General features: G+C 43.3%; 2 protein-coding genes across 12 annotated transcripts in view; one reads left to right on the top strand and one right to left on the bottom strand.

Annotated features, from left to right (window-relative positions):
- The window catches only part of DNAJC21 (DnaJ heat shock protein family (Hsp40) member C21), a 44,107-nt gene extending 27,440 nt beyond the window's left edge, over window positions 1-16,667 (bottom strand). For 8 of the 9 annotated variants that reach the window (XR_005358602.1, XR_005358601.1, XR_005358600.1 and 5 more), the window contains exons 1-8: window positions 15,533-15,960; window positions 11,544-11,649; window positions 9,335-9,428; window positions 7,672-7,795; window positions 7,239-7,361; window positions 5,000-5,304; window positions 3,977-4,128; window positions 1,712-1,799 (exon numbers count right to left, since the gene is read on the bottom strand). Coding sequence is in view for 2 of the 9 variants with exons in the window: in XM_038535356.1 (XP_038391284.1) it covers window positions 1,712-1,799; window positions 3,977-4,128; window positions 5,000-5,304; window positions 7,239-7,361; window positions 7,672-7,795; window positions 9,335-9,428; window positions 11,544-11,649; window positions 15,533-15,565 (1,025 nt within the window). In the remaining 7 variants the exon portion in view is untranslated. Of the gene's footprint in view, window positions 1-1,711; window positions 1,800-3,976; window positions 4,129-4,999; window positions 5,305-7,238; window positions 7,362-7,671; window positions 7,796-9,334; window positions 9,429-11,543; window positions 11,650-15,532; window positions 15,961-16,523 lie in introns of those variants that run through there. The other variant, XM_038535357.1, reaches the window with a different exon arrangement.
- Window positions 16,668-17,131: 464 nt separating this feature from the next.
- The window catches only part of RAD1 (RAD1 checkpoint DNA exonuclease), a 61,508-nt gene continuing 59,398 nt past the window's right edge, over window positions 17,132-19,241 (top strand). For 2 of the 3 annotated variants that reach the window (XM_038535368.1, XM_038535372.1), the window contains exon 1: window positions 17,132-17,443. The gene's annotated coding sequence lies outside the window, so the exon portion shown is untranslated. Of the gene's footprint in view, window positions 17,444-18,151; window positions 18,334-18,857; window positions 19,006-19,241 lie in introns of all 3 variants that reach the window. The other variant, XM_038535367.1, reaches the window with a different exon arrangement.

Here is a 19,241-nt window from a genome sequence, read left to right on the forward strand (position 1 = left end):
AGTCTGAGCATGAGAAGCACAGTAATAAATTATAAAATGCTGAAAAACTTCACAAATTCATACTGATAACAGACGGATAGATGGAGGAAAGGCAGACTCTTTTATTACAGTAGAAGGCCTGATGAGGATTAATAATGTACAAGGAGCACTGGGACCAGAAAAGCTCCCTTTTGGAACCATTATGATGACAAGTGGTACCAGCTGAAATCATAAATGAACGCCAAATCTAGGATATTTGATGAGGAGCAAGATATCTGCCTAACTTTAAAGTGTCTCTCCACAGATTAAACACGCTAAAATCAGTTGCAAGGGAAAAAGTATCAACTCTACAGTAGAAGAGTTAGACAGTGCCCTGGCTGGAAGGGCAGACACACATTGTAGGATTCCAGAAATAAAGCTCTGAGGGCAGCACTATATGCTGATGCACTGTTCCAGCTGGATACAGAACTTGAATCTAATCATGAGGAGGAGATGGACAAACGGAAGATGATAAATACTCTGGTAAAAAAAAAATATGTTAAAAGGGCCCATATTCTGAAGTGACAACAGCATAGACAAGGGAACTGGTCCAGATTAAACAAGACTAAATAAATGAATGCAATGTAAGATCTTAGACTGGACCCTGATCAGAGTGGAAGAGACACCGTACAGGACACCAACAGAAGTGGAATACGGGCAGTAAGGAGATGAAAGGACCACATCAATGTTATAAAGTTCCTGAAGCTCCCAGCTGTACTGTGATCAGCTAACAGAGTATTCTTATTCTTACTCATAAGGAATATATATTGAAGTACTTAGAGGTAGAGGAGTATTATTTATGTAACCTACTCTCAAAATATTCAGAGAAAAACTGTGTATGTGGAGCAGACAGGTGGGGGAGAGAGAAATGGGGTGCGCACAACTGGGGCAAAACATTAGCAACAGGTGAATCGGGCACTTGCAACTTCTACCCTTGCAAATTCTCTGCAGGTCTGACGTTATTTCCAATAAAAAATAAAATTTCACATCTCCTTCACAGTTGCTTTTGTTTTCTTGCTTGTTTCTAACTCTTCTGCTCTTGTCACTTCTCTCACCACTCCACAATTTTTCCCTTTGGGGGTTTACGTCAATACCATTTACGACTCTCACACCCCCACTGTCATCCTTCCATCTCCTTTCTCCTTCACTGTGTTTCATTTCTTTGTCCCTGGCTGACTCTACTTTCATTTTCTGACCTAATCTTTTCCCTCTCTTTATAATAGTATCCTTTTAAATACTTCTCTATTCTTCATTGTTTCCAAAGGGGGAAGTCCTTCTGCTTCAGTGAGTATAATTTAGGCAGGACACGTTTAAAGCTCGTAGGGTGGCAGCATTGGCCTGCACGGGCGTGTGATGGCTGGAAGTGAGTTTGCCACCAACAGAGACCAGCTTTGGTCTAGCCCCTTGTCTGTGTGACCGTGCCTTCTTTGTTGCAACAAGCAACATTTCTTTCTAGAGATGCACCCATGTTTTAAAAAGTAGCCATCACATAGGAATACTGGCATGAATGACAATCAGAACAACATGCTTAACCACCAGTACAAATCCTTCTTCCTCCTCTGCTGGACAGAAATTCCCCAAAAGGACAGGTAGGAGGGTTGGTGACCAATTGCTAAGAGAACTTTCCTTTTAGGGCTTTTAGTGTTCTATTTCACCTCAGAAGAAAAGGGGAGTTCAAAGATCTTAAACTTACGCCTTTTCAGTCTTGAAAGATTTGTCACATGCTGGGCAGTAAAGGTCATCGTACAGCTCAGCATCCTCAGCTTCATCACTGTCTTTACCTATGAGAGGGAGGCCAACACTAACTATCTTGTTTGAATAGAATCCAAATCTTAATCATGTTAACAAATTACTGTCTTTAGTAATGATCTAACATTACACACAAATTAGAAATTGTATTTCCTTACACAAAAACAATAACATTACTAGGATTTGAACTGACCTTTTAAAAGCAGCCCTGGATTATAAGGGGAGGCTTCCAAATCAACCACTTTTCTTTCCAATTCTTCTCTTAAGTCTACTGAGAAGACTCAAAGTCTCTCAAAGTTCTCAGTGTGAGCTAAATTCAGAAAATCAAATGCCACTTTCATAGCTCTACTACAAAGCAGTTTCTTCAACAAAGGTTTTTCAGTTTACCTCTTAAGCAAGATTTGATGTGAACACATTTGTAACTGTAATCCACTCTTAAATGCTTAAATAAATTTAGCTTATAACACTCATCCTTATTTGACAGGCTGGTCATAAAACAACATTTTATATGTAAACTTTAACATGTCTTTACACCGTTGTTTTTTTAAAAAGCTTGGGGCTTTATTACAACAAAATAGTTACTATCAATATAGTCCGCAAAATCTAAGCAACTAAAATGTTGGAACTAAAAGTCTCTACAAAATCCCATAATCTATCTAAGAAATAAACAAGTAAATTGATTGCCATTGAGACCAATATATGGGATCATGCAAGGAGATCAATAAAGATCCCAGGGTCTCTCTCCTATGGTCTACGCTTTTGTTCTTTATAAATAAGGGATATTAATACGATTCTGAAGGACGTTCTCATTGAATCCATAGGTGATTAAAACTTATCCTACCTAGTATTGTTTAATAAATGGTGTTATTGTGCAATTACCTGTACCCTTTCAATATACTATATAAATGATTAATCAAAGAGTTAATAAAGAATGTTGTATTTGAAGTCAAAATCTGGATCTAAAAACGGTCATATGTTAGGCCTACAGGCCAGCTTCTCAAAATCTTATTTTTCTCTTCAGTAAAACAGAGATCATTCTATGAGCAAAACTTTCATTTAAGGGGTATTGTGTGAGGATCAAGCAAACTCTTGCATGTGAAAGCACTTCATAAATTTTACATAAAACTTTAATTATGCCACCTCACATTTATAGAATGCATTGTAATTTTCAAAAGATTTTCACACATACTATGTCTAAGTCATTAACAAAAAGTTTCATTTCATCATCATTTGGAGTAAATAAAAGTCCATCGTTTTATCACTTAGCTGCTAGTCTAAAACAACACATCTGTAGATACGGTCAAACTGACCCAGATCTGTGCTTAGATCTTTCCACGTTATTCCTCACGGAATAACTAGGGACACCGTGAAAGTCAGGTATTCTCAACAATGCCTAATCCTCGCCTTTTCAGGTGGTCTCATGCCTGTGCTCTAACAAGAGGTGCAGAAAGGACACTTTACAGCACACCAAGAGGAGCCCCTAAACAAAGTGAGAAATGAGAGGAAGAATTTGTATACACCATGTAGACTCCTGTACAGTTATCAGTTTTTCTGGAAAGAGTTGCTATTAAAACTTGACCTACCGAGCTTTATTGCGGTTTCCTAAGTAATCAGCAGTCACACCTGTCAATATGCCCATCTGCGAAATTATTCATGCAGCCAGAAGCACACAAACTGTTTGTATGGCCAGAAGAGTTTATTAATCAAATAAACTCTGGTAGTCTAGGAAATTAGACAGCTTCAATGGACTACCTTTGCGTGGCCTATACAATACAGTTTTCCATTTTAATTGCCACATTTAAAAATCAGAAGAGGTCATATAAAAATCCAGATTTCTGGGTCTGCTTAAAAAGCACACGAGGGGCAGCCCAGGTGGCTCAGCGGTTTAGCACCACCTTCAGCCCAGGGTATGATCCTGGAAACCCAGGATCGAGTCCCACATCGGGCTCCCTGTATGGAGCCTGCTTCTCCCTCTGCCTGTGTCTCTGTCTCTCTCTCACTCTCTCTCTCTGTCTCTCATGAATAAATAAGATCTTAAAAAAAAAAAAAAAGCACACGAACACGAACACAAAAACCTTGGCAACACTGGTTCTGGCAGTAGCTGAGTCTGCAGCCACTCCCCCACCCCCCTTCTTACACCTGGGCCTCTTGACCAGCCCCTGCACACACAAACATTTATTTTCCCACATTTCCTAATGAATGAAGTTACCTTCGTGCCCATCTTTGAGTTCAGATTCCTCCATCTCCTCTTCATCTGATCCATCTCCAAACTCCTTCTCATAGCGCGCCTCCATCTCCTTGAGCTCCTTCTCCAGGTCGGCCACGGTCATCCAGCTCTGCTCTCTGTACTGCTCTGCCAGCCTAGATGCACAGCACAGCCTCGCTTACTCAGAGAAGCAGGTCTCCACATTAGTCCCACTTACCCTGCAGGCTTAAAACCCACCCTCCTGGAGAGAGAGGGCTCCTTCCCCCTACACTGTCAGTGTCTACAAAGTTTTAAAATCTGTACTTCGTTCAAATTAAGGCAAAGTCACTCATCTGTTGTGTGGTTGGTTTTAACTACTCTATTAGACGATGGGTTTGGGAAACTCTAACTCTTTGCAAGTTATTAAAAGCCTTGAGGTGGTTTTAAATCTGAAGTGTCAAGTAAAGTGCTAATTTTCCAAAAATGAGGGATGGGGCAGGAAGAATTTATATAAGAAGTGAATAATCTTTAAAAGAATGCTACGATGCTCTGGACACAATGCTTTTACACTATCTCCAAGTAACAGAGCTTTAAAGATACAGAAACGAATTAAGAATCTGGAGCGTACAAAGACGCAGGGCTACAAGGTGGGGCCAAGCGAGGGCACTGCACTGACGTCTCAGGTTCAGTGCCTGCCGCTGTGATTGCCTTGCTATGTGATCTTGGACCCGTCTGCCTCGCCTCCTCAAAAAGGTGAGGAGAAAAGCCAGGCCTTGCTTTGCAGAATTGCTGTGTACAAAGCGCTTAGAACAGGGCCTTGTGCAGAGGAAGAGATCAACTGACAGTCATTACTATTACATCTCACGAGAGTCTGGTAACGGGTCTCAAGTATAAAGGGCCTCTGAAGAAAAACATGCAGTGCAAAAGAAAAACATTTTCCTGGAGGCTAATGAAGCCAGGATGATGACATGGCCCCCCATGGAAGTGCCCCATCAGGCCTGGCCCCATACCTCTACTGAGCAAGGGGCCCGGCCACGCATCCCATACTTTGCCTGCTTCAGCTTCTGCTGCCGCCTCATCTCCTCTGCCTTCCTCGCCTTCTCAGCGTTCTGTTCCTCCACGAGCTTCCGATGCGCCTGCACTCTCCTGTCTCTTTTCCGGATGAACGCAACCAGCTGACGGACAAGCTCATTCTTCTCCTTCCTTGCTTTGTCGCGAATCTTTTTGTTTTCTTTTTCCATGGCTCGTTTCTCCCAGCGGTTTGAAGCTTGTCGTGTATCATATTCTTCCTTCCAAGCAAAGCTCTTCTGAGTGCAGAAACTCTGCCAATAGGCATAGAAAGGATGGACTACCTAGAGACAAAGAAAACAAGTAAAATGCTGAGGTTTAAGAATTTTTTTCTTCAGTGAGGCAGCAAGTTATCACTGACGCAAAACATCTTTTTTCATATACGTAACATCACTACTAATCAATGGAGGAAACAGTCCTTTCAGGGCTTTATAGAATAAAGCACTCTCTAGAACAAACTGAATAAGGCGATTAATGGGATGGGACCACATTCAATAAACAGCAAAAAGTAAAGGAGAACACTGTGAGGGAGCTGAAAGCCCCTCCAGGAAGGGAGACAGAGGAAGAAGCTTACGGCATAGGACCAGTATCCATTCTTCTTAAATAAAGAAATGGGGAAAAAACACACTGATAAACGCTAGTTATAAACTGGCAATTCGGGCAGCCCAGGTGGCTCAGCGGTTTAGCGCCGTCTTCAGCCCAGGGCCTGATCCTGGGGACCCTGGATCAAGTCCTGTGTCGGGCTCCTTGCATGGAGCCTACTTCTCCCTCTGCCTGTGTCTCTGCCTCTGTGTGTGAGTGTGTGTGTGCCTCTCATGAATAAATAAATAAAATCTCTGCTAAAATAATAGAAAATAATCTCATCAAGAGAGTGATCAGAGGTCTGGGGGAAAAGCTTTAATGATGCCCATACAAGCAATGTCACCTAGTTTATTATTATAAGTGGAGAAATGGATTGGTACTATTAAATAGCTTTCCTGAGGGATCCCTGGGTGGCACAGCGGTTTGGCGCCTGCCTTTGGCCCAGGGCGCGATCCTGGAGACCCGGGATCGAATCCCACATTGGGCTCCCGGTGCTTGGAGCCTGCTTCTCCCTCTGCCTGTGTCTCTGCCTCTCTCTCTCTCCGTGTGACTATCATGAATAAATAAATTTAAAAAAAAAATAGCTTTCCTGAATCATGGGGTATTGTGGAGGAATTCAGATTTTCTCGTTTTTGGCAATGTCTGGTTCCACCCTGTTACTGACGCTTCTTTGCCTGTGGACATTGAGTTATTTTCTGCACTGTAGACACCTAACATTTCAAGTTAGAGTTTGCTTTCTATTTTGCCCCAGCATGACACATTCTCATATAAGCTCATATGTGCAACCTGAAAAAAACTTACAGTTGACCATGAAAAATGTCTTGATAAGGCTTTCATCACACATCTAGAGAACAAATTAAACAACATAGATACTGAGGCTACAAAGCCACCATTATAAATGTAGACGCTGCCACGTGTCAAAACTGGATTCAACAAGATTCTTGGGTGGCTCAAAGGTTTAGTACCTGGCTTCAGACCGGGGCGTGATCCTGGAGACCCAGGATCGAGTCCCGCAGCAGGCTCCCTGCATGGAGCCTGCTTTTCCCTCTGCCTCCCTCTCTCTGTCTCTCATGAATGAATGAATGAATGAATGAATGAATGAATAAATAAATAAATAAATCTTAAAAAAAAAAAAAAACTGGATTTAAAATAATGCAAAGACTCTTCTTTCTAAAAGAACATAGAGTAACTCCAGAGTGACACCAGAATCTAGAGAAGAAGGGGGAACACATCCAGCCATCCAAAGCACCAAGCATGACATAGACCTCCTGGGGCATGCTTGGAACCTTTGAGAAACCCAAGTACAACCAAGAGAAAGATATAAGTATGTGAGCAAAATATGCTGCTCTCAGCAGGAAAGATAAGGGCAAAGCAATAGCAATCACTTTAAACTGTTTTGTCCCATTTAAGGGAAGTTCTTAAAATGCTAATAAACTTGAATGGCCCATTTTGAAGTAATTTCACTACATAATTGTCCAGAAATGCAATAAAATTTTCACAGGCAATAAATATCTGTCATCTTCAACTAGTAAAAAAAAATAAATAAATAAAATAAATAAATAAATAAATAAATAAAATCTTTAAATACATAAAATAAGATAAAATAAAATAAACTGGCAATGCAATTTTCCTTTACCGTATCATAGTCGCTCTGGGAGTCTCCAAAAGTGGGGAAATCTTCCATCTCCTCTTCTAACACAGATTCTAGTTCTTCCTTCGCAATCATTTCAAAAACATTACGATAGACTGTATAAAAGCCCTAAAAAACAGTAGCAGGAACACAAATTTTTAATAGTTTTGTAGTCTAATCACAGAACACGATTTTAAAATGTAACATGAAAAATTTTAATGTTAAAGAATTACAGGCTCAAGCTCTGTCACTGCAAGAACATTTAGGTTTCAACTGGAGGTTTCCATATACTGATAATTTAAGTATGAAGGCAAATGTTTTTTCAGTTTTCAAAATGAACACCATTTCACTTTTCTATTATAAAATAGTTTTAAGAACTCTCTTTGTGTTGAAAGTCTTGTGCTTAATAGGAAATTAAGAGTGAGTTCATTTATCTTACCTTTTCATCATCTCCATAACCAGAGTAACAGGTCACAGTGAAATAGTGAAGCAAATCTAAGCTGTCGTCTTGATATTCCCCATCAAGCCCACCTTTAAGTAGAGCTTCTCTATGATTATCATACCTAAACAAAGCAAATTAGTATTATCAGTGAACACTGAATAAATAAGAATTCACTGGCTGCTTTACTCTGAAACAGCCAAAATATTATTATTATACATTTTAATGTGTCCAATCCACACTCAAATTTTTTTTTAAATATCAACATGAAAAGATTTAATAATCTTTCACAGAACTGATTAAAATTCTGACTGCAACTTCTAATATGCTGTAGGCAAGTACTGTATAATACAATAACAAGTACATTGTTCATACAGTAATATAAACAATGGAATTTAATTAGCCAGAGAATTTCCATGACTCCCCCCAAAAAGTAGCTGCATTTCTACAGATAAGAAATATTACTAAATAGGTCAGGCACTGGACATAATCTGCTCCACAGACTGATTATGTATTTGTGATCAGATTTACCAACACAGACCAGAACAAGACTCTTCTTAGGTTTATGTAAACAGCCCAGGAGTTTCACACATACACAATTACTCCGTATAATAACTCTGTCCCCAAAGATGTAACAGGAAATCGAAGCTCAGCAATACTAAATACCTTGTCCATAATCACAAACCCAATAAGCAGCAAAGCTAGAATTCCAGACCAGGTCTCCTACATTAGAAGGACCATGTTCCTGGTAATTGTGCAGTCTGGCCTGCAGGTAACGGGAGAGTTAATTAATAGCAGGGGCTTCAGATAAATGATAAGAGAGTCCTTAGCATAGAATGGCCACCTGAGATCTGGAGAAGAGGACAGAACCAAGGAAGTCAGCAAAGAAGCAAGAAAGAAAAGAAAGAAGTTCCTAAAGAAAGACAAAAGCATTTCTAAGGCCAGATCTCTGAAGTTTTCAGGAGGGAAAAAAAAAAAAGTAGAATTCTCTCTCTGATTATCGTATAAGGCAAATTTTAAAGTCAGCTGTATTATTTAACACACAAGACTCACAGAGCAGCACTGAATACCCCCCTGCTCTTTGTAACAGCAGGCTCCTGCACATAAGTTATGTAAGGGCTTAAAACTTATTCTTTCATAGCAAAAAGTTCATCAAAAAATCTGAAAATGCAAACTTTAAACAGAGAAATTTTTGTCTGGAATGGTATTAACTTATCAGGTCATCCTAAGTAAAAGTATCTGCCACAGATGTAGAAGCTTAACTCTGTTTCTTCATATAAAGTAATTCTTGGGGGGAATACTGCAATTGTTGCTCTGAAACACTCTTATGACTCTTATGTGTTTTAAGAACAAGTCAACATTCTTGTGTAACACCAGTAAACTGGTTATACACCAGAGACATCCCATTTAAGGAGAAGTTACTTCACAAGTATCAAAGTTAAATCTATTTAATGTTGTCAAGCTTTGTTCCACCACCTATAAAGTAATTGGAGTAATTACATCTAAGGTTCCTTCTGACCCTAATACTGCATTTTATATAATGAAGATGAGAGATGACTCAGAACACACCAAAACATTTGACAAATATACATTTTTCGAATCTCCTATTGATAATTCCTCCCAACAGAACATGTTAAGATAGGAGGGACAGCATGATGCTCACCACGCTCTCTCCTGAGGGTCACTCAACACGTCATATGCTGCTTGGATTAATTTAAATTGTTCAGCGGCTTCTGCGGCATTATCCAGATTTTTATCTGTTAAAAATAAAGTCACAGATATTCAGTCAGCAAACAAGTAAAGGACAGAATCTTTTATTTTATTGTTTTAAAGATTTTTATTTATTTATTCATGATAGACACACACAGAGAGAGAAAGATGCAGAGACACAGGCAGAGGGAGAAGCAGGCTCCATGCAGGGAGCCCGACGTGGGATTCGATCCCGGGACTCCAGGATCGCGCCCTGGGCCAAAGGCTAAACTGCTGAGCCACCCAGGGATCCCCAGGACAGAATCTTTTAAAGGGACTTCTCCCATCACAAATGCCATAAGTAGGTGAGGAGTGTACAAAACAAAGAAAAACAATGAGGGAAAAGTAGAGAGATCTGGGTGAGAGCTGATAATCAGGGTATGTGAGAACTATCTACTGGAGTAGAAACTGCAGGCTTTCCACTGAGCCTTGGTGCATCACCTGAGCACTCAATCTGGATATCCACAAAGGGGAAACCCTGAGGTAACATACATTTTATTTTTAGAAAAAGCTATATATATATAGTTTTTTTTACATATAAATAGTTTATGTATATAAATTATATATATGTAGTATATATATATATACACACGTCAAATCAGTTATGGAAGGACTTATTATTAGGGCTAAATTATGTTTACTGTTTGCACGGTCTTTCTGTTTTTTCTTTATCACCATAGAGCAAAATAAATCTCATAAAGCTTTAAAAATATATACCGATTATTCTTCCCTTGGCTGTGCTTCCTTAACTCTGAATTCAGAAAGTCTCTCTGTCTCAGGCAGGTAGGCAGCTCCCAAGGTGGCCCCCAAGGACCCGCATCCATCTCCTAAGAGCCACACCCTGCGCAGCCCCCTCACAGGTCACCAGGGTTGCTCTGTGGGACCAACAGCAGGCAGCAGAAATGAGGATGCCACAGTAAGTTACTTCTGAGATTAGTTTGTAAAAGATGGCAGTTTCCACCGTGGGCCCTCGCTGTCTCGGATCGCCCTGGGAGGAGCCAGCTGCCTCGGCATGAAGACGCGGGGAGAACAGGCCTCTGGCCCGCGGCCAGCAAGCAAATAAGGCCCGCCTGGACCACGCGGGGGAGACTGAGACGTGGACTTTCCCAATGAGGATACCACTCATGGGAAACCCTGAGCCGAACCACCCAGCTAAGCCGCTCCCAGATCTGATCCTCAGACACTCAGTCCATGTGTTTTGCGGTGTTTAAAGCCCAAAGCTTTTGGTAATTTGTTATGGAGCAATAGGTAATACACTCAGAAACTAAAATATTTTGAATCTACTCTGGACCATACCAAAATCGTAGAAGCTGCAACTTAATACTTGCCCCGAAGAGGCCGGAGGTAAAACAGGACAGAAGCCTATTCCCCATGAATAATCTTGCAGCCTTAGAACGAGACCCAAGGGCATCCTGCCTCCCCGTCTTAGGTACCCGGCGTCCAGCCCTTCAGGTGGTTTCTGCTCAACCACTGTCACTGACAATACCCTCTCAGGGCCAGCTCTCTTTGCTAAGATGCTTTAACATCAAAAGCTCTCAATGTTCTTTTAGAATCACGGTAATTCTAACTTGAATGAAAAACAATCTCCCTCCCCGCAGCCCGGGTGTAAGTGGCAAGTACTACAGCGCAAGTCTGAACCCCCTCCCACGGCGCAGCGCACGTGAAGCCAGCCGACGGCCACCTGCAGGTCCCCCTTCTCCCGGACTACACACTCCCATCTGCCACCGCACACCACAGTCCTCTACTTCAAGCGCAGGAAAGACAGGCGCCAATGGTCAAAGAGCCATTCATCACTCCCTTCTCTTCACATTCTACTTTTAATCACTATAGCTCATAATGTTAACTTCTAGCAACAGCAGCACATGACCTCATTGTGAATTTACAGCTGACAAAGTTTCTTGTGTTTTTCATACTGACAAGCCAACTGGTAACTACATAATGGGTTTTTTTAAAAAACTAAGATATAGCTCTGAATCCATTCTGTGGCAGGCACTAAAGGTTAGATCATCCAACGCCTCTCCCCTTTTCTACTGCAGCCTCTACTGTGGAGGCTGACTAAGCTCAAGGACTTGCTTTCCAGCCTCCCTTGCTGCTAGGAATTGGCCATATGACACAGTTCTGACCAGTGGGATGACAGCAGAAGTCTATTAGTATATTTTCCTCCCTTCCTCTTTCTTCTTGTCTTGCATGTGGACATGATGTTTGGTGCCTCAGCAGCCATCTTGAGACCTTGAAGGAAAAGCCAAGAGGTTCACAGAAATATTAACGAATCACTGAAACAATGCAAGGAGGCAGCTACCTCCAAGCCTTCTTGTGATAAGAGAGAGAGAAAAACACCTTAATTTAAGTGATTATAATTAGGTTTTCTGTTCTGTCCAACTAATACCACTAAATTCTATCTCGTCGTGGCCCTGCTGCAATCAGGTTTTAGGTAATGCAGGACAGTCAGTGGTCTATTGTCATTATTTTAAGTTTTGATTACCACTCTATGAAAGATACTACTACTAGAGCTGCCTATCCAGTACCTAGTCTCTCCTTCCTAACAAAACCGTGGTTTTGTTCACAGTGGTAATGTACCTAGTTAAAAAATTCACCTCCCCAGATGTTCTGAAGGATGGGGAGATTAGGTGACCCAGTTTTAGCCAATGAAATATAAACACATGGCAACCAAGTAAAACTTTCCAGGAAAGATTTTATTTTCCATATGAAAGGGATGGGCTTTGGTAGCACTCACCTTACACCCTTAACACAGTCCAAAGTCAGTCTAAGGCCTACAGGTGATTATGAGGATTGAGGCAAAGACTGCTCCTTTATTCCCTTCTTCCAGTAACAGTGAACCCTGATTTTGTGGCAGGTATGGGGTCCCATGATAAAAAACTCCATTTCTCAGTCTCCTTTGAAGCGTGGCATGACTGTGACTACATTCCAATCACTACCACCATAAAAGTGTTATACGACAGCTTTTAGGGACTTCCTTAAAAGGCAACCAGCACACACGCTGCCCCTGCTCTACCCTTTCCTCCTCCCTTCTGCTCCCTGGGACCGCCAATGACCACCCTGGACAGTAAGTGAGGGCCCATCTGAAAGGAGCTAAGCAGAGTCCACAGACCTCGCGGAGGAGAACTGCTCCACCGCAGCTCACCTGCCGGTCTCTGTCTGCACCTCGACATGAGAGAGCAAGAAACTTCTAGCTTTGAAGCTTAACTGTTTATACTCGGTGCAAACACTCAAGCCTTAGAGTCAGGACAATGGAGCATGTCTCTGACCGTTTCATCATCAATAGCTGGAGCTACCAAGATGGGCCCTCTCTGGATTTCTTGCTAAGGTGAGAAAAACAAAACTATTTGGTTTAGTTACTGTAGCCATCGTCCTGTCACATGCAGCTCAACAGTCCAGACATGCTTTAAGGTGAAAGTCATGATTTCTACATCTTTCATGATTCAAAAATACTCATGATTTCTACATCTTCACCAAATCATTCATAAACTTTTTGTCATAAATAAAAAAGCACAGTCCCAATTAAAGCAGAATGGCAGAAAATGCCAGCAAATAAATCTTCCCACATAAAACAAAAAAGGTGACTGGGGGAGGTATGTGGGTGGTTCTTCTTCACCTTTTAATCAGTACTGTACTCTGTTGTCCTGTTTCTTCCCACTCCCTTCCTTCCTCCCCCAAAGAAGTTTGGAGAAAGCTCAAGCTTTCAAACACAGAAAGTCCATCAATGTATCAGCTGAAAATAAGACCTAACTTCTTACTGAAGCATCTTCTTAAATAACTTTTTCCCAGCCTGTCATATGGCTCTTTATTTCACTTAAACATACCTGAACTGGTTGACTATAATGTTAAAGTGAGATTGAAAAGCATAAATGCAATAAGTTAAAAAGCAATAATAAAGAAACAAAAAGCCCACATTTATTATTAGCCACATGTAAAGGCCACAGGTATTGCAAATCCAGTCATCCAAATTTAAAAAGCATTTTCACACTATTCTTTGTGCTTTTCTCTGGATCCACTATGCATACTCTTCTATTCCCTCCCAAACTTTTTTAAGGTGCCTTTTGGAAAATTCCATGGATTGAGCCTTTTAAGTTCTGTCTTGAGGGAAGCCAGGCTTCCTGAGAATACCACTTCCCTGCAGGGCTTCCTCCTGGGGCTCCTTAAGCCACAGCCCTCATACGGCAGGTCTGGTGCTGGAGCTGGCTTCCTCCTGACTGCTGGCCCTTCACTCACCTCCGAGGGCAAACTACATTCCTTCCAGATTCAAACCACTGGCCACCTTCTTCCCCTTCTCACTGTCCACACATCACTCAACCAATCTCCCTTAACTCACTGAGAATTCTAGCACTTGGCTCAGTTTCCATCTGCAGATACTATGATCACCATGGGTGACCTCAATGTACTCTGACCTCCTGGTCTCCCTACCCCCAGTCTTGGTCGCTCCAATCCACTCTCTCCACAATAGCCAGAGATACCTGAAAAATAAATATCTTTGTCTCCTGCTTCCGACTTTTCAGTGGCTTCCCAATGCCCTTAGGTTAAAATCCAATGTACCTAATCCAGTTTACCCCAACCTCCATGACCTGGCTGCTGCTTCTCGGGCCATGCTCACCACTTCCCCTTCCTGCACTCTGCTATGCTTTGTCTTGCCTCCCTCCACCTGTATTAACTGCTTTCTGCCTTTAGTCTTGCCTTAGAGGTCACTTCTCTGGGGATGCACATCTCTCCCACCTACACACAAACCCAGTCCAGGTCAGGCATATGTGCTCATAAGCATCTTCTATTGCCTTCATACCATCCTGATCTCATCAGACTGCAACTGCCTGTTTTCCTGTGACTCTCTGATGACTTTGTGCCAGCAGGGAAGGGACTGTCCCTGTCTCATTCACACATCAAAGTGCTCGTGGCATCAAATAAAAACCTTCCCTTCACAAGGAGTGATCTCACTGGAAGTAATGTTGACCCTACTGAAGATTATGTTCGGTGGCTCAACAAAAAAACAAATACCTTTAACAATGAAAAATGAGCAGCCTTTGTTTTGAAGTACAAATTCTTTTTGGAGCAAACCCCATATGTTAACCTCAGAAACATCTAACACAGAACCCTGCACACAGCATGAATTAAACATTCGCTGACTGACGGACGTAACAAATTAACAAGCCATCATAATCCTGTGTTGCCTGGAGAGGATGTATCCTTTAAGTGTACAGGCATCTTCACACCAAAAGATATTTAGGATGTTATGTTTTATGATGGCATTCAGAGAAGACATGCACATTTCATTTCTAACCAGTTAGGTTTCAAAACAGTTAGTGATGTTTTAATAATGTTTGCATACTTCTTCCTCCCTTCCTTGCACTGATTTCCAATTAATCACCAAATCTGGTAATTTTTCCTTTACAGCATCTTTTCAACCTGGCCTGGCCCTTCCTTCCCACTGACCCCCAGCCTGGTGTGGACCCTTCCATAGTGGAACCTACCTGACTTCTGTCTCTGTCCCTCTGCAGTCCACTCACGGGCCCTCACAGTACCACCTCAAGACAGCTTAATAAAACCAGCCATTATTAGAAAAACAAATTCGACAGTCCTTAGCCTAACATTCAAGACCCTTTACAATCTGATCTTAAAACTACACTAAAAAAAAAAAAATCTTAGTATTATCATCAAAATTATATATGCATTTGGTCACAAGCATCAATCACATTTTTCCAGCCAGAAAAGGCAAGGAATTTCTAACTTCCTTCTAATTCCTACTCAATTTCTGATGAACACCCTTATTACTCTAAGAATATGGTTCAATACTCTTTAGAATTATTCATTTTGGATTTAATTAATTTTGACTTCCTGCTGTGATGAATGTTTAGCTTGCTTACTTTCTTCCTTTCCAATATATATTTAAGTTCCTCCGTTGGTGATCATTACTCTAAGTAACAAATCCATACCTTTATTTCTTGTTCAACCCCAGACGTTACCCTTTGACCATTTGGGTCCCAAGCCCCTCCTTCAGCTCTTCTCTCAACACATATTTTCAGATTTCCAATAAATACTGTCCTCAAACTGCCCCTGGACCATCTCTGGTCCACCATGATGCTGTTGCCTCTACTTTTAAGCTTACCTTTCCCAGTTCCATTCCTCTAGGATCCAGCATAAATCTAGGCTCCTCTGCCAAGGGGAAGCCTCACTGCCTCTCAGGACACAGTGAAAAAACTTCGTCCCCAGAATGCCTGGGGCATTTGTTAGTTGTTCTACGAATCCAACTACCAATTGTGTGTGTTGTGCTGTTTTGTTTGCACTTGTATTTAAGATTTCACGGCTTAGGTACAGCATGTTTTCCCAGCAAGACTCTTGGGATCTCTAAGCACTTCAGAATCTTCCTCTGGTGCCTTGTATATACTGGAGGTTCTAGCGCTAATACGTAAACCTCTCAGAAGCCTCAAAAAGCTGAGGTTCAACGACAGCCCTTAGTTTCCCAGTCCGAAACCTCCCAGGAGCCTGACCTACCACCAAATAAAACATCCAAAGGAAGCGTACTTCTAAGTACACGGGCAAGCTTCGCGAGGGAAGCCACCGCCTTCAAAGTCTCGGTCTGCAGGACACCCGAAGGGGAGTCCGGGTCTGAATTTCAACGGTTACCGGGAAAGGAGTCGGGGCGGGGGGGGGGGGGGGGGGGCACAGCTACTTAACAGACAGCCTGGATTTCAGTAAGCGGCCAGGCTTCACGCCTGGGCAGCCGGGATTCGGCGATGAAGCTACGGGCAGCTACGGGCAGCTACGGGCAGCTACGGGCAGCTAGGCGGCCGGGACCAGGCGCTCGGGGCCCCGGCCCCCGGGAGGAGCGGGGAAGGCGCTAGAAGGCGCTGCGGGCTGCGGGCGCGGGCGCGGGGCGGCCGGGAGGGGCCGGGAGGGGCCGCGGGCGCGGGGGCTCCGGGGCAGCCGGGCCGAGGATGCGGCGGGCGGCGGGCGGCGGGCGGCGGCAAGGGCTCTGCGCAGCGGCACCTGGCCCGAGCCCGAGCCCGAGCCCGCGGGAGGTCGGGGCCGCCCAGGGCCCCGCAGTTATTCGGGCTGCGAGGGCTGCGAGGGGTGGCGGGGGCCCGGCTCGTAGTTACCCGGGTGCCATTTCAGGGCCAGCTTCCGATAGGCCTTCTTGAGCTCCTCCTCGCTGGCGTCGCGCCGCACCCCCAGCGCTTCGTAGTGACACTTCATCGCCGGGCCGGGCAGGGCGCCGGGGCCGGGGCCGGGGCCGGGGCCGGGGCCCGGGGCGGGGCGGGGGCCCGGGCCCGGGCCGAAGGGGCGGCGGCGGCGGCGGCGGCGCTGCTGGGCCTCCTCGGCAGCGGGAGCCCAGCGCCCGCACCGGGCCAGCCAGCGAGCGCGGCGGCGGCGGCGGCGGCGGCGGCGGCAGCAGCGCGGGGCGGCGGAGGCGCGCGACGGCCACAGGCGGCGCGGGCTGCGGCAGGCGGGCGCGCGGAGGGGGCGGCGCCGGCGGCCGCGGCTCCGCATGGGCTGGGGGCGGGCCCGGTTCCCGGAAGGCTGCGCGAGGCGGAGGCGGGGCCCGGACAGGTGGGAGGCGGGGCCTGGATAGGCGGGAGGCGGGGCCCGGCCGGGCGGGAGGCGGGGCCTGGACAGGTGGGGGCGGGGCCCGGACAGGCGGGAGGCGGGGCCCGGGCGGGCGGGGGCGGGGCCCGGACGGGCGGGGGGCGGGGCCGCGGCGGGCGTCATAGTGAGCGGCACAGTGGGCCGTCTGTGTAAGGAGCGCCAAGAGGGCAGCCTGCCCGAGGCTGATGGGGAGTCTGATGGGAGATTCTGGAAAACACCTTGTTTTCTGAAGATAATTTCTCAGTGGAGCCCCGTTTTTAGAGGAGGCAACTCGGACTCCAAGTAGTCGAGTGGTTCATTCAGGCCTCCCCAACTGCTCAATGGCAGGATTCAGGTGGACCCAATACCGGGTGTAACTCTTCAGTTCTCTCCAGCCGCCACTCATCGAGATCTCTAATACTGCTCAATCTGACCAATATGCAGAGAAATAACGGTAAATATGATGGCCTAAATTGGAACAGTGGGAGACAGCATCAACACATTTTTTAAAACATACCAAATGTTTTACCTCCAATATGGGTAAAATTGTGCTAACCCATCCATCCATTCCTCTCTAATCCTAACTTTCTGGTTTCTAATCCTACATTTCCTAGTATTTAACCATTTTTTCCTTGATCTAACTGATAAGAGTATTACAGGATGGGAGATCCCTACAACTGTTCCAAACAATTTGATAAGGTATCAAAATAGTATTCTAATTATCATTTAAATATGTTGGTGAAATATGCACACCAATGTATTTCATTGTAATGTGGAATGTTTACATACATCAGTTGTTAGGTGTCGGTTTCGTCAACCATGCATAAAGAGGTTTGGCTCTATTGCTAACATCTATTGTACAAGGTGGTCCCTCGTTTCCCTAATACTCTGCCCTATCAATCAAGACCAACCAACCCTAAACCTCATCAAGTTTTTCCACACCACTATTCAACCAACTCATACTCAAAATTCATACACCTGCCTCCTTTTCAAAGAAGGAAGATACCACACACCACCTTAGTTTGTAAATCGGCAATGGATAGTTGAGTTTGAATACAGGGCAAAATAGAAACTCTCCCCATTTGAGAATGGCTTTGCGGTAGGAATAAAACGTGGCTAAGAAAATAACTTTTTTCCCCCAACTACATCTGGTTTTGTTTAGGACTTGTGAGTCACCTGCCTTTTTCCTCCTGAGAGAAGAGGGAACTCTTTTTGCCTGTAACATTGTACAGCAACGTAAAGACAATTACACTGGATATAAATTTGTTTAAAGAATTACCTTTGTTAAACGAGTTGGCTTCTAAATGAACATGGACTATAAAGACGAATTCTCATTCAAATGAGGTACTCCTATAAATGACTGTAAAAGGGAAGTAATTTGGGACAGGAAAATATGTAGAAACTGATAATCAAAATTGTAAAAAAAAAAATCCATGAAAACTCTACAACACACACCTCAGAATATGTTAAAAGTTTGGGTCTTCACTCAAACTCACAACTTGTTGAGCCAGTTTATTTTATAACCTATAATTAACTTCTTGAGATGTGAGTATTTAAATTCAAATCCTGAATTACAGCTTTTCATCCCGGGCTATATTCAATTGCTGAAATAAATCAGCTTTTTCTCCCCCTGCACTTAACCAGATTTGGTCTTCATTACCAGACACAAGTATTTTAAGTGAACCTCTTAAAAAAAAAAAAAAAGTGAACCTCTGAACTGACCTACCTGCTTAATATGAATTGCAAGATAAGTAGCCTAATTTAGACTATTTCAAAATAAAGTGGCCTCATTGTACAATCAAGGCCTTTCTTTGAAAAAAATTAAGAAAAAATGAAATATAATAGAAAATCAATTGTTCTGTCTACAGATTTAAAGAACAAAATTAAAATACAAGTGAGGAACCGGGAAAGATGTATAGAATAACTCAGCCATAGAAGAGCTCTTACAAATTAGTAAAAGAGAACTACAAAAACAAGATTAGTAACAAAAGAAAAACTATTATCTTCCCCAAAAAGGTATTCTTTTTTAACTTACCAAACTGACAATGATTATTTCACTGTTGTCAAGTGTCATTATTTCACTGTTGTTTTAAGTATATGAACTCTGACCTCTGGTGAAATACAAAATGTCTTAACATTCGTATCTTTTGACTTGAGTTCCACTTATACGAAACCACAAGGGTGATATAAAATAATTTACGTCAAGAAATGTTTGCTATAAGCACCCATAAGTTAATAACTGAAATATCCCA

This window comes from Canis lupus, chromosome 4, assembly GCF_011100685.1.
Source record: "Canis lupus familiaris isolate Mischka breed German Shepherd chromosome 4, alternate assembly UU_Cfam_GSD_1.0, whole genome shotgun sequence".
In the NCBI taxonomy this organism is placed as follows: Eukaryota; Metazoa; Chordata; class Mammalia; order Carnivora; family Canidae; genus Canis; species Canis lupus.